General features: G+C 40.9%; 1 protein-coding gene across 1 annotated transcript in view; it reads right to left on the reverse strand.

Annotated features, from left to right (window-relative positions):
- LOC135517593 (zinc finger protein 462-like) overlaps nt 1-15,317 on the reverse strand; it is a 90,964-nt gene that overhangs the window by 50,746 nt on the left and 24,901 nt on the right. The window contains 1 exon segment of the mRNA XM_064942041.1: nt 2,414-2,661. Coding sequence (XP_064798113.1) covers nt 2,414-2,630 — 217 coding nt within the window. The 5' untranslated portion in view covers nt 2,631-2,661.

Consider the following 15,317-nt stretch of genomic DNA (forward strand, 5'->3'; position numbering starts at 1 on the left):
AAGATGAGACGGCATCCAGGAAATGAGCAGGATTTTTGAGGCTCTGTTTTCCATTGTCTCCTTATATGGCTGTGAATGCGAGAGGAGTAAGTCTGCCCTTTCTGTCGTTTCCCCAAGGTGTCTGCAGCATTGTGACGTATTTGTAGGCAGATCATTGGAAGATTGACCATAAGAGACCACATTTACCACGTGTCCGCCCGGTGTCCTGCGCCGAAATTGGTGCGAAAAAGTCAGCTGCAAGTATTTTTCCATGGGATTCAGAGAGGAAAGCAAGCTTCCACGAACGATATATCAATGAAGAGATATGTGAAAAAACACCTTGAGGATTGATTCCAAACAACATTTGCCATGTTTCGGTCGATATTATGGAGTTAATTCGGAAAAGGTTTGACGTTGTAGGTGACTGAATTTTCGGTTCGTTTCGGTAGCCAGATGCGATGTACAAAACGGAACGATTTCTCCTACACACAGACGCTTTCAGGAAAAACTGCACATTTGGTATGTAACTGAGAGTCTCCTCATTGAAAACATCCGAAGCTCTTCAAAGGTAAATGATTTTATTTATTTGGTTATCTGGTTTTTGTGAAAATGTTGCGTGCTAAATGCTACTCAAAATGCTAAGCTAGCTTTGCATACTCTTACACAAATTAGTCAATTTCTATGGTTCAAAAGCATTTTTTGAAAATCTGAGATGACAGTGTTGTTAAGAAAAGGCTAAGCTTGAGAGCAGACGCATTATTTTCATTTTATTTGCGAAATTTTATTTCAGAAATCGTTAACGTTGCGTTATGCTAATGAGCCTGAGGCTTTAGTCACGATCCCGGATCCGGGATGGGGAGTTTCAAGAGGTTTAACAAAAGTCTAAGCTTGAGAGCAAATATATTTATTTCATTTCATTTGCGATTTTCATGAATAGTTAACGTTGCGTTATGCTAATGAGCTTGAGGCTATAAATAGGATCCCGGATCCGGGATTGCTCGACGCAAGAAGTTAAACAACCTGGAGGTGTGTTGGGTCATTGACCTGCTGAAATCAAATGATAGTCCTACGAAGCACAAACCAGATGGGATGGAGTGTCGCTGCAGAATGCGGTGGTAGCCATGTTGGTTAAGTGTGCCTAAATAAATAAATAAATCACAGACAGTGTCACCAGCAAAGCACCCCCACACCACCACATCTCCTCCCCCATGCTTTAGGGTGTGAACCACACATGCGGAGATCATCCGATCACCTACTCTGCGTCTCACAAAGACACTGCGGTTGGAACCAAAAAAATCTTTGGACTCATCAAACAAAAGAACACATTTCCACCGGTCTAATGCCCATTGCTCATGTTTCTTGGCCCAATCAAGTCTCTTCCTCTTATTGGTGTCCTTTAGTCGTTTCTTTGCAGCAATTCGTCTATGAAGACCTGATTCACGCAGTCTCCTCTGAACAGTTGATGTTGAGATGTGTCTGTTACTTGAACTCTATGAAGCATTTATTTTGGCTGCTATCTGAGGTGCAGATAAATCTAATGAACTGCAGCAGAGGTAACTCTGGGTCTTCCTTTCCTGTGGCGGTCCTCATGAGAGCCAGTTTCATCATAGCACTTGATGGTTGACGGACCTTCATGTCTTAAAGTAATGATGGACTGTCGTTTCACTTTGCTTATTTGAGCTGTTCTTGCCATAATATGGAATTGGTCTTTTCCCAAATAGGGCTATCTTCTGTATACCACCCCTACCTTGTCACATCATAACTGATTGGCTCAAACGCATTAAGAAGGAAAGAACTTCCACAAATTAACTTTAAACAAGGCACACCTGTTAATTGAAATGCATTCCAGGTGACTACCTCATGAAGCTGGTTGAGTGAATGCCAAGAGTGTGCAAAGCTGTCAACAAGGCAAAGGGTGGCTAATTTGTAGAATTAGTTTAACACTTTTTTGGTTACTACATGATTCCATATGTGTTATTTCATAGTTTTGATGTCTTCACTATTAATCTACAATGTAGAAATTTGTAAAAAAAAAAATAAAGAAAAACCTGGAATGAGTAGGTGTGTCCAAACTTTGGACTGGTACAGATTAGATATTTATGTATTTAATTTTCAATAAATTTGCCAAAATGTCTAAAAATATGTTTTCACTTTGTCATTTTCACATTGGCATGTGTTGTGTGTAGATGGGTGAGAAAATAAATCTAATTCATCCATTTAAAAAAAAATCTGGCTGTAACACAAAAAAAAATTAATAAGTCAAGGGGTAAGAATGCTTTCTGAAGGCACTGTATGCAAAGAATAAGACATATGCCTATACATATTATATCAATATCATAAATAATAATAACAAACATTTATCTTTAGCATAATAATCATAACCTTCATCATAATCATTTGTCCATAAACATCACCGTTGATGCAGTTCCCTTACCCGTTTCAGTTTGTGGAGATTTATTCTGCTCTTCTTCCTCCCCCTCTGTCTGGTTGGGGGAGTTCAGAGAGTCTGCCCTGGACTGGCAGGGACTCCCGTCCCCCTCTCCAACATCAGTGGGCTGCAGGAAGGCCGTGTGTACATCCTGGATGTGGGTCTTGAGGTCGTCGTACGACTCAGCACGGAAATCACAGCCATCGCACTGTAGCACCTCCATCGCTGAGGACTCCCTGGAAAATCAGGGAAACCTGGTAAGAAAAAGATAAAAGAGAATGGGTGAGGCCTCAGTCTCAGACAATAACATGTCACATTTAGGCCTCAGGGGTGGAAACACAAAAGTCTGAATCTTTAGGACTAGCACCGGTGTAGGCTAAAAACCTGTGATAGAAATGTAACAGAGAGATTGAGAAAAGGCTGGATTCTTCAGCTCTGACATTACTGCATTGCATACTAAGAAGAAGATCTGTTTTTTTTGTTTGTTCCATGGTTCCAAGAACAATGGCGAGCTGAGGAGGGATTACTGAGTTGATTTGTTCCATTTTTATTACCTTGGGATAAGCCACAGCTGGAGTGCAGCACCGTCAAACTGCATCCCAAAAGGCACCCTATTCCCTATATAGTGCACTACTTTTGAAAAGAGTCCATAGTGCTCTGGTCAAAAGAAGAGCACTTTATAGGGACTAGGGTGCAATTTGGGATGCAGACCATCAGACTGCATCCCCGTATCTACATCACACATACAAACAATTCCCTCAGATTGCATCACGCCCTAGCTCCCTCTCAAATAAGATTGAATGAATCCACTGAGAGAGAGAGAAAGGTTTGTGACTACAGTGCTATTCTGTTCCTTGATGAAACACACAACTGATGATAAGGTCAACATCACTTCCGAGCTGGTATGACCTGTCACCTCTGACCTTGGCATTCTAACTCACCAATGGCATTGCTTGATAGTCAAACTGACTCCCAGTACTTACTCATAGCCACCAGATATATAGCCACCTCATTCATATTTCTGTTTCAAATGGATAGTATTTCATGTAGACCAATGCCACAGATGTATTGGTGTTGTGAAACAAACATAAATCCAAAACTTGTGTGGCAACCACAAACACTCCAAATGGTAACCTTTCCATTCTAAAATATGTTTCAGCAAATACAGTATGTAAAATAAAACAGACCAGTTCTTAGAGCATAAAAAAGACCAATAATAGGAGTTTATATTCAGTGTCATTTAAAAAGGAAAAAAACTAACATATTTCAATGCATTAATAAAACTGACAGAGTGAAAAGTGACTGGGGCATAAAATGGCTGTTTATGTGGCAGTTATGACAGTTTTTTCATCAAATGGTTTTCTCCTCTTGTCCACCCTTTGTGCGATGACAGAGATACATTTCAATGTAATGCCATGTGTAACTCGTTAGCAATTAAACTGGTCATGACGCGATGTGCACTCTTTTTTTAAATATTATTTTATTGGATTTAACACTTTCTTTAAGCTTAACTAAAACACCAGGCCTAAATCTGCAGATAGCAGAAGCAGAGGCAATATTTAATACCTTTTCCATCCATTTGCCAGAGGTCATCTGTGCTGTGCATTTGTCTAGGCCAAGGACATTAATATTTCCATGTATTCAAAGAGGATTAATGCTTCACACTACTAGCACAGTGTAGCCCAATGAAAAATCACAACATAACATTCTGGGGGTCATTTATTGGTAAGATGTCTATAAAATTTGACCAGCCCTTATGGCAATGGCCTATAAAATCAGTGCCAGACAGTTCCTGTTCAGAAAAATAGAAAGTAGAGAGCTTACAAACTGTTGCATTGTAGAAACGCTGTTATTTGACCCGTGTTCCTATCTTACAGAGCCATCCACCAGCATTCCCTTCCTAGGAGAAGCATTTGCACTTTCACCATGAGCAGCTAACCGATCGATGCAGGTGTACATAGCCCATCTGTAAATAGCCCACCCCAATCTACCTACCTCATCTCCATATTGTTTTTATTTACTTTTCTGCTCTTTTGCACACTAATATTTCTTCTTGCACATCATCATCATCTGCTCATCTATCACTCCAGTGTTAATTTGCTAAACTGTAATTATTTCGCAACTATGGCCCATTTATTGCCTTACCTCCTCACGTCATTTGCACACACTGTATATAGACTTTCTATTTTTCCCTATTGTGTTATTGACTGTACGCTTGTTTATTCCATGTGTAACTCTGTGTTGTTGTTTGTGTCGCACTGCTTTGCTTTATCTTGGTCAGGTCGCAGTTGTAAATGAGAAGTTGTTCTCAACTAGCTTACCTGGTTAAAAACAGGTGAATTTAATTTTTTTTTTTAAATAATGCCTAGTATTATTGATTATTTAAAGCTCTTGCACCTGTGACAAAATGGTGTCCTCTAAATGTAGCCTAACATTTTCACTATACAGAAGGTATAATTTGCTAAAAAAAACAACCTGTTGCAGAGCTCGAAAGCCACATGACATCAGCCTTCCTCACCTATGGCTAACCAACAGACCTCTGGACAAAATGGTGTCCTCTAAATGGAAATTTGAGTTGAGCACATTCTCTCCCTTTGCCTGGTCCTGTACATGTTAAACATACAAAAGGTTTAAAAAAAGGATTAAACATGGTTAACAACCTGTTGCAGAGCTAAAAGAAAAAAATACAAGACCTCCACAACTATGCCAAACCAACGGAGCTCTGGTAGAAAGGGAAGAAACTGAGTCATATGTCCATTTGTTTTGCTATTACCCCTATCATAGGTTGTTTTTTTTTGTTGTTGCTGCAGTTCTCTGGACTTAAACCATAACAGTTGACGTTCAGTAACCAGTCTACCTCCACTGGAACAACCCTCGCTGCCTGCCAGTGTGTCCCTGAGAAGACAGCCTTATTGTTGTCCAGGGTCAGGTTACTGTGCCATGAAAGGCCCATCCCTGATCTGTTGGCAGCTCTCTTGTCAGAACTCAGAACACAGAACAAAGTTGCATTCTAAAGCCAGGTTCCTTGACATGGATATCAAGAAGAATCCTTTGAGGTAAAAAAAAAAAAAAAATGAAAGGAGAAAACAGCCTTAACCTAAAATTACTACTACCGCTGTTTCTCTTGGTGTCAGTTTAGTGACTCCATGACAGCCACACCAAGTTAATGGATGGTATTTGTAATGCTTTCATCTACTCTATCAGGGCTTTGACAGTCAGGCAACGAGCTGTGCGGCAGATCCTTTGAGCTTCAAGGGCAGCCATTTTAGGAGCCAGCCAGCTATGTGTGCTTAGGTGTTCAGCCAGTGCTCTCACTGCACAACATGGACCCATGGATCAGATCCTCCTCACAGCTATGTTGTGTCCCAAATGGCATCTTATCCCATATGGGCCCTGGTCAAAAGTAGTGCACTACAATTGGGAAAAGGGGGTACTTTGTGATGGGGCCTGAGACAGCCCAGACAGTGACTGGAGAGCTGCTGACAGAAATCTATCTGCCCAATGTACTGTACCCAAGTTCTTCAGCCTGGCTGCCTCGGTACGGCCTGCAAAGCTCAGCAAAACCACCTTGCACTTGCCAGCCATCCCGACTTAGCCCTTTCATTTATTGGGGACTTATAAAATGAATTTATAAAATGACTGTACCCAAATAATCGAGAGGGTCGGATGTTTGGAGTGACACCACACCATTTCTTTAACAATCAGGAAGAGAAAAAAATTGCATTTTAGGAATTGTCTTTAAGCTCCTCAAGGGGTTTAACAATGCAAAGCATGCCTGGACTTCCTTTTCAGAGCAAAGAAAAAAATCTGCAGCCTTGGGCTTGAAGTGCCAGAGAGGAGGGGTGAGGAAAGAGGGGAGAAAGAGAGGAAAAGCATGCCAGCATGACCCGGCCACCTGGGAGACCTTCCTCTGAGCACAGAGGACAATGCCATCTGACTCGGCTCCCCAGATTCCAAAGTCTACTGACATTTGTTAATCACCAACCGGTCTCTCTGCATCGGCGAGGCCTGCCAGCAGTCACACCCTCTAACTCAAACTGGGCCCGGCCCGGCGGCAGCAGCTGCTCTGTCTGAAAGAGGGCCTTTGAATAAGCCAGCAATAAGCTGATTAAGAGTACAGAGGTTTTGTCCTTAACCGTTAGTCGGGCTGGACGCTCCAGTCCACCATCTCATGTAGTATACGGGAGAGGGAGGTCACAGATTATATTATGTGACCACAGTGGGGACACAGATTCATCTGATAACATGGATTGGCAGTATTGGACACAGATTGTGAATGTGTAGAGATCCTCAATTATTCATGCTTGATTGATTGAGAACATCAATGTTTTATAAACAAGTAATAATAATAACACCCTACAAGCCGCCAGAAATCTATTCTTGTCCGTGAGAGATGACACACAACACACCACCAGCGAAATCAATAAAATTAGACTGTGATTCCATATTTGAAAAGGTTTAGGCTAGAAATTGCAAACATAAACCAGATTTGGACTGTAACCCACAGGGACTCTAGCCTACCTCTAGTCTTGTGCCAGTAGTAGTCATGGAGTAGAAAGCTTCTATTGTCCCAACAGCAAAGGGGAGGTTGCGTCACAAATCAGTGAGCCTGTTCTGTTAGCCTCATGCACAAACAGAAGATAAAGGAGAGGGAGATAAAGATGGAAGCTCCAACAGCTCCCGGTCACTTTGTCTTATGTTTTTGAAAAGTAAAAGGCGAAGCAGCGCCTGCGCACCAATAAAAAACTATATTTTATTTAAGCAGCTATTAAAAGCATGACGTTTCGGCCTTAATCAATGGCCTTCATCGTGGCTTTCAGAAAGAATATGAAGCAAACAAAACTAGACTACCACCTAAAAGCCAGTGCCTCATCATCAATGGAATGAAGTGGAATTATTTCCACCATGCTCTTACAAATAGCCAAGGTTGTCACTCAAATCCACTGGTATATATGTCGATTGCTGAAAATACAGCCGTATATGTCACGACTTCTGCCGAAGTCGTTGCCTCTCCTTGTTCGGGCGGTGCTCAGCGTTCGACGTCACCGGTCTTCTAGCCATCATTGATCCTTTTTTCATTTTCCATTGGTTATGTCTTGTCTTCCCACACACCTGTTTTCAATCCCAGTCATTACCTGTTGTGTATTTAACCCTCTGTTTCCCCTCATGTCTGTCAGAAATTGTTCTATTGTCAGTGTAATTGCTTGTTGTATAGGTGCGCGTCGGGTCCTCGTACCCATGTTTGTTTGTATGTGTACATTTTAGTGTGTTGGAGCATGTTATGTGGACTTTATTAAAAGACTCCATTTTACACTCCTTTTGACTTCCCTGCCACCTATACACCTATGCCTGACAGTATAGAACAATGTCAAAATAATGGCTAATGTTTCTCATGATTGACTTTATGGCTAGTTCATTTTGCATAACACTAGTCAGAGGTGTTTGCTTACTGGTTTGCATGCTTTGAATACCTGATCATTCCAACATCTACAATGACTGTATCCTGTTCTTCCCTTCAAAATAGACTCACAGCATTCTTTCAGCTAAAACCCAGCATTCAGTGACTCTGTGACCCTGTATCTCTACTAACTACCATTAACACTAACCAACAGGCCACCACAGCCCCGAGGGTCAGCACCAAGGACCACTGTTGAGTCACAGCTTCATGTCTCCATTGGATCTTACTAGCCTATGCTAGTGCACCTAGCAACTAAACTCTTTTAGGGGCAATCAAAGTTTTTTTTAAATCACCAAAATGAATAGCCTATGTTCTTGACCATAATAACTGTAAGAGTGTTTTCCCACTGGGCACACAACATAATTTCAACGTGGACATTTCGGTCATATTTGGTTGAGAGGTTGATCAATGATATTTCAACCTTTAATCACCCACTCAAAAACACAGCCAGAAGTATGTTGAATTCCCAATGTGTTATCACTATGCTTTCAAGCATCTAAAAGCGCAACAAAATTCCAATTGGTCATTTGTTTCAGATTTTTTTTTAAATCAGTTTCCATCTAAAATGTGTTATCTCTGCACTTTCACCATTTCAAAGCACAACACATAGGAATTCAAAACGGGAATACAATGTCAGATATTTTGTATTTATATCACAACTTAATGTGTTCTTACTGCGCTTCAGCAAATAGCACAACCAAATGACCAGGATTGCAGTTGAGATTACATTAAAAACACATAGTGCAAGTCATAAATGCTGTTAGAGATAATGCACAGATTACTATAGCAATTGTGAAGATCTCCACAGACCTGTGACTTTTGCATGCAATCTTGAAAATGCACGCTTTCTATGATTACATAAGAACACATTTATAGTTACAGTAACCTCAAAATGTGACCATGGATGCTATTAATTTTAAAGGCCAGGTTACACAATATATTTCCACAAAACAAACAACATACTCATACTACCATTTGCACACTCTTGTCATTCTCTCAACCAGCTTCATGAGGTAGTCACCTGGAATGCATTTAAATTAACAGGTGTGCCTTGTTTTAAGGTAATTGTCACGCCCTGACCTTAGAGAACAGTTTTATTTCTCTGTTTGGTTAGGTCAGGGTGTGATGTGGGGTGGGGTGGGCATTTTATGTTCTGTTTTTCTATGTTTATTTCTATGTTTTGGCCGGGTATGGTTCTCAATCAGGGACAGCTGTCTATCGTTGTTTCTGATTGGGAATCATACTTAGATAACCCTTTTTCCCCTCCTTCAGTGTGGGTAGTTATCTTTGTTAGCGGCACTTAGCCCTCGTAAGCTTCACGGTTGTTTACCTTGTTTCGTTGGCGTCATTCCATAATAAAGGAATATGTACGCTCACCACGCTGCACTTTGGTCCACTTCTTTTGACGGCCGTGACAGTAATTTGTAGAATTTCTTTCCTTCTTAATGCGTTTTAGCCAATCAGTTGTGTTGTGACAAGGTAGGGGTGGTATACAGAAGATAGCACTATTTGGTAAAAGACCAAGTCCATATTATGGCAAGAACAGCTCAAATAAGCAAAGAGAAACAACAGTCCATCATTACTTTAAGACACTTGTGTGTTATTTCATAGTTTTGATGTCTTCACTATTATTCTACAATGTATAAATCAGTAAAAATAAAGAAAAATACTTGAATGAGTAGGTGTATCCAAACTTTTGACTGGTACTGTATATAAACACAACATGTAAAGTGTTGGTCCCATGTTTCATGAGCTGCAATAAAATAAATGTCCCATAATCACAAAAAGCTGATTTCTCACAAATTCTGTGCACAAATTTGTTTACATCCCTATTAGATAATCCATCCACCCAACAGGTGTGACATATCTAAAAGCTGATTTAAAAACATTGAGCTAGGGGGCAGTATTATCAAGGCCGTATGAAAAGCGTGCCCAAAGTAAACGACCTGCTACTCAGGCCCAGAAGCTAGGATATGCATATTATTAGTAGATTTGGATAGAAAACACTCTAAAACTGTTTGAATAATGTCTGTGAGTATAACAGAACTGTTTTGGCAGGCGAAACCCTGAGCACAATCCATCCAGGGAAAACAAATGTTGAGCTCAATGTGTTTTCCATTAGTTTTCTATGGTAATCCCTAGCTTCCACTAGATGTCAACAGTCTTTAGAAGTTGTTTGATGTTTTTCCTTTGAGAAATTAAGAATTAATTCTGTTATTTCCATGTGTCACACAAAGGGACTCAAGTCTTTTGGAGAGAGCGACCTGGAACCAGCTTCACTTTGTTTTCGTCCGGGTTTGAGCACAGTATTTCCAGTCTTAAATTAGATTGATTATTCACATTTTAGGATACATACATTTGGATTAGGAACGTTGTTTGAAATGTTTGGACCAAGTTTACAGGTAAGTTATTAGATCATTTGTAGGCGAGTTGGAACCGGTGTATTTCTGAATCAAACGCGCCAAATAAATTTACATTTTGGGGATATATATAATAAAGGAATTTATTGAACAAAAGGATGTTTATTTGTGATGTTTATGGGACATTTTGGAGTGCCAACAGAAGAAGATCTTCAAAGGTAAGGCATGAATTATATCGTTATTTCTGATTTTTGTGTAGCACCTGCCTGGTTGAAATCTGATTTTCATGTGTTTGTATGCGGGGTGCTGTCCTCAGATAATCGCATGGTCTGCTTTCGCCGTAAAGCCTTTTTGAAATCTGGCACTGTGGCTGGATTAACAAGAAGTGAAGCTGTATTTTGATGAATAACACTTGTATGTTTAATGAATTCTTATTACGAGTATTTCTGTTTTTGAATTTGGCGCTGCAATTTCACTGGATGTTGTCAAATCAATCCCGTTAACGGGATCCGAGCGGGAATGGGGGTGAAGGGATCCCTAAGAGTTAAACAGCATGATCATTACACTTAATAACTTGTCCTAACTTGTGCTGAGGACAATAAAAGGCCACTCTAAAATGTGCAGTTTTGTCACACAACACAATGCCACAGATGTCTCAAGTTTTGAGGGAACGTGCAATTGGCATGCTGACTGCAGGAATGTCCACTAGAGCTGTTGCCAGATAATTGAATGTTACCTTTCTCTACCATAAGCCGCCTCCAACGTCATTTTAGAGAATTTGGCAGTAAGTCCAACCGGCCTCACAACTGCAGACCATGCCCTCCCAGGCCCACCTATGGCTGAGCCCATAGATTAGGACCTAATTTATTTATTTCAAATGACTGATTTCCTTACATGAACTGTAACTCTGTAAAACTGTTGAAATTGTTGCATGTTTTGCGTTTATATTTTTGTTCGTGTAGTGCTCCTCAGGGTGTCCAATTAAAATTCATATTTTGACCAATAGGTAAAATAATATATTAATTGTGCAGACAATCATCTAAGAAAACCAATGGTCGAAACCTAGTTACTGGAGTTTTTACCGGTGTAGGGTGGCCAGAATTAGGGTGACTAAATAAAATGCAGGCATTAGAAGAAAATAAATTTACAAAATTAAAAAGAAGAAAAAAAATTGCATTGCGTCAGCTAGGTTTCTTCTTCTTCTTCTGTGGGTTTTATGGCAGACTAGAACCCAAAAAGGTGTATTGCCGCCACCAACTGGATGGGGTTGAAAAAACAAGGTAAAAAGAAAATCCACACGTGATAGTGAAAACAAACTTAATACACCACCCAAAAATATAAAGTACATTGACAAAAACAACAACAAAACTCCCACTTCATCCTTCCTTCAAACCTCCATATCTCCCTTCTCAGGCTCTAGAAACTGAGAGGGAGGTGTGGCTTGTGACAATACATGCAACTCTTCCCTGCCGAGAAGTCTTTCAGTCCCAGGAACCGCTCCGCCCCATCCACAATGATATCTATTTTCCTGGACTTCTTCTCCACCTTGGCAGTGCCTTCTTAACCTTTAAAATTTCAGAGTCATGCTGGTGAAAGGCAACCCCTGCAGCCTGCAGTGAAGGCCTTTCCACCACCATGGACTCTTCAAGATCACCATTCGAACCCTCAACAGCCAATTTTAACAGCCGCTGCATATGAAATGCTCTGGACAGCCCCGACTTTGGCCACCTCAATCTCTTTCACCCTTGTCCGTTATTCCAAAGAGATGGCTTCATGGTTCCCACCACAATTGCAACATGTCACACTTTCATCACTTTTAAAACATATATGATATTTTCCACAATGCGGACATCTCGGCTTCTCCCTTCTGCAAATACTTGAAACATGACCAAAAGCTTTACAGTGATCACACTGCATTGGTCTTGGAATAACTGATTTGACTCTGTAGTTTATATAGCCCAACTGCACTTGAGCAGGGAGAGACTCCATATGAAAAAAAGAGCAGATAGATGCTTCACTTTTTTTTCATTCACCACACGATTCACCCAACGTGCATCAATCACTCCAGGAATATTTTTAATATCTTCAACATCGACTTCCCACGAGACACCAGATATTACCCTCTTGAGGGGTGCCCTGTTCCGACGAGACACACACGACACGTCAAACTTCTCAAATCGGGTGAGACACAAAACAAGTTCCTTCTGATCAAAAAATCGAAACAAGGCCGCCTCTCATGATCCCCACAGCCTTCACTTTATCCAGCACTCTCTACACCAGTTTGGATATCTCAAATGGATTACTCAAGATTGGTAATCCGATCAACTGCTCCTCAATAACAAACCTATTTTGGACAATAGTCCAATTCTCCTCGATTCCACCGCCATTAGATTCAAGATCCACATCAGCATTCACTTACGCCATTAATCAGGTAGCCACCTGACAAGCTGACGTTACCGTTGAATATGACGACCACAACGTGTAAAATCCTCAAATGTTGTTACGAGAAACCTGCAATTCTCTGTCAACAATAATAATCATATTTGTCTCGGTAAAATGTATTTTATAACATAAGGAAGTGAAATTTCAACACCAAAGTGCGTTTTCACCCACTCTGGGCAGACACCCTTCTCTTTACATCACTTTTCCGAATGCTTTTCCAACTTCTGTCAAATGCGGATAAAATAAAAATTTCTTCCAAAATAGAAATGTAAATTGTGATATGTTGTATTTGGACTTTTAGTTGGAAGGCTGAAACAAATCAGAATGTTAAAAACAGCAACCTAATTCTGAAATATTTTCTTTAAGGTTGAATAAATACTGTTACATTAGTTTCAAATCAAATCTAACTTTATTTGTCACGTGCACCGAATACAACAAGTGCAGGCTTTACCGTGAAATGCTTACTTACAAGCCCTTAACCAAAAGTGCTTTTCAAGAAGGGTTAAGAAAATATTTACCAAGTAGACTAAAATAATAATGTAGAACCTTTTGAGGATATGGGGACCCATGCAAAATCTTTTCAGTCTCCTGGGGGGAAAAGGTATTGTCATGCCCTCTTCACGACTGTCTTGGTATGTTTGGACCATGATAGTTCGTTGGTGACGTGGACACCAAGGAACTTGAAACTCTCGACCCGCTCCACTAGTTTGCAGGATTTACTGTGTTACAAAAGTAATAAAGCAACCAAATATTAACACTTGTTTTATTTAAACTGTATTTAAAGTGCATTTAAAGATGGATTTGAATTAGCCCTATTCTTGAACTTAGATTTTTGGTTGAGATGAAGACGTGAATCCAACATATTAAATATTAATTTGTAGACTAACTGGAATTAAAGCCAGTCAGAGTCAGTGGCACAGATCTATCCAAGCAGAAGATTCACTATATACACAAAAGTATGTGGACACCACTTCAAATTAGTGGATTTGGCTATTTGAGCCACAACCGTTGCTGACAGGTGTATAAAATCGAGCACACAGGCATGCAATCTCCATAGACAAACATTGGCAGTAGAATTGCCTTACTGAAGAACTCAGTGACTTTCAATGTGGCACCATCATAAGATGCCACCTTTCCAACAAGTCAATTCATCCGATTTCTTCCCTGCTAGAGCTGCCCCGGTCAACTGTAAGCGCTGTTACTGTTAAGTGGAAATGTCTAGGAGCATCAATGGCTCAGCCGCGAAGTCGTATGCCACACAAGCTCACAGAATGGGACCACTGAGTGCTGAAGCGTGTAGTGCGTAAAAATGGTCTGTCCTTGGTTGCAACACTCACTACCGAGTTCCAAACTGCCTCTGGAAGCAATGTCAGCAGAAGAACTGTTCGTCAGGAGCTTCATGAAATGGATTTCCATGGCCGAGCAGCAGCACACAAGCCTAAGATCACCATGCGCAATGCCAAGCGTTGGCTGGAGTGGTGTAAAGCTCGCCGCCATTGTACTCTGGAGCAGTAGGAACGCGTTCTCTGGAGTGATGAATCACGCTTCACTATCTGGCAGTCCGACGGACCAATCTTTGGCGGAAGCCACAAGAACGCTACCTGCCCCATTGCATAGTGCAAAGTAAAGTTTGGTGGAGGAGGAATAATGGTCTGGGACTGTATTCACGGTACGGGCTAGCCCCCTTAGTTCCAGTGAACGCTACAGAATTCAATGACGTTCTAGACGATTCTGTGCTTCCAACTTTGTGGCAACAGTTTGGGGAAGGCCCTTTCCTGTTTCAGCTTGACAATGTCCCCCTGCACAAAGCAAGGTCCATACAGAAATGATTTGTCGAGATCAGTTTGGAAGAACTTGACTGGCCTGCACAGAGCCCTGAACTCAACCCCATCGAACACCTTTGGGATGAATTGGAATTAGGGATGCACGATATGTCGGTGAACATATTGGAATCGGACGATATTAGCTAAAAATACCAACATCGTTATCAGCCCAATATTAAAAACTGATGTCAAAGCTACCGAGCACACCTATATAACCTGGGTACAGGACGTAATGACGCCACATAAAATGTTGCGCTACACGGGCAACACAGCATTCCTAACCTAGCCCACAATGTCTGCTGTGTGGATTGAGTAGTCAACAACTCGAGCAGTCATTTGAAAGAGTAAGATCATTTCAGCGAGACAACTCAAAGGCGAAATTAAATCCAAGGTAATGGAATTCATTGCCCTTGAAAATCAACCGGTCTCTGTTGTGGGTGATGTTGGCTTTCGACCGACTGGTCGAGGACCGGCACACACTACCAAGTGCGCTATTTTTCAGACGTTTCCCTACAGGAGATACACAGTAATAACATCACTGCTATTAGCTTCACATCATACATACTATGGAATGCCGTTTGGGACTTTGCGTGTCAAAAAGATACAGTAGCACTGTCAAAGCTGTACAAAAAGGTCTGCAAACAAGTAAACACCATCCATGAACGATGTGTTTACAATACCGCGTTGGTAATAAAGCATAATTTGTTCGATTGCAACTTCTGTGGTAGCTAGCTTTAGCTTGGTACCTAGCTAGCACCAATACAACCAGCCTGAAAAACAACAACCAGTAGAGACTGCAGTCATTTTCATTATTCTTAGCAATGATT

The sequence above is a fragment of the Oncorhynchus masou genome, chromosome 28, assembly GCF_036934945.1.
Source record: "Oncorhynchus masou masou isolate Uvic2021 chromosome 28, UVic_Omas_1.1, whole genome shotgun sequence".
NCBI lineage: Eukaryota > Metazoa > Chordata > Actinopteri > Salmoniformes > Salmonidae > Oncorhynchus > Oncorhynchus masou.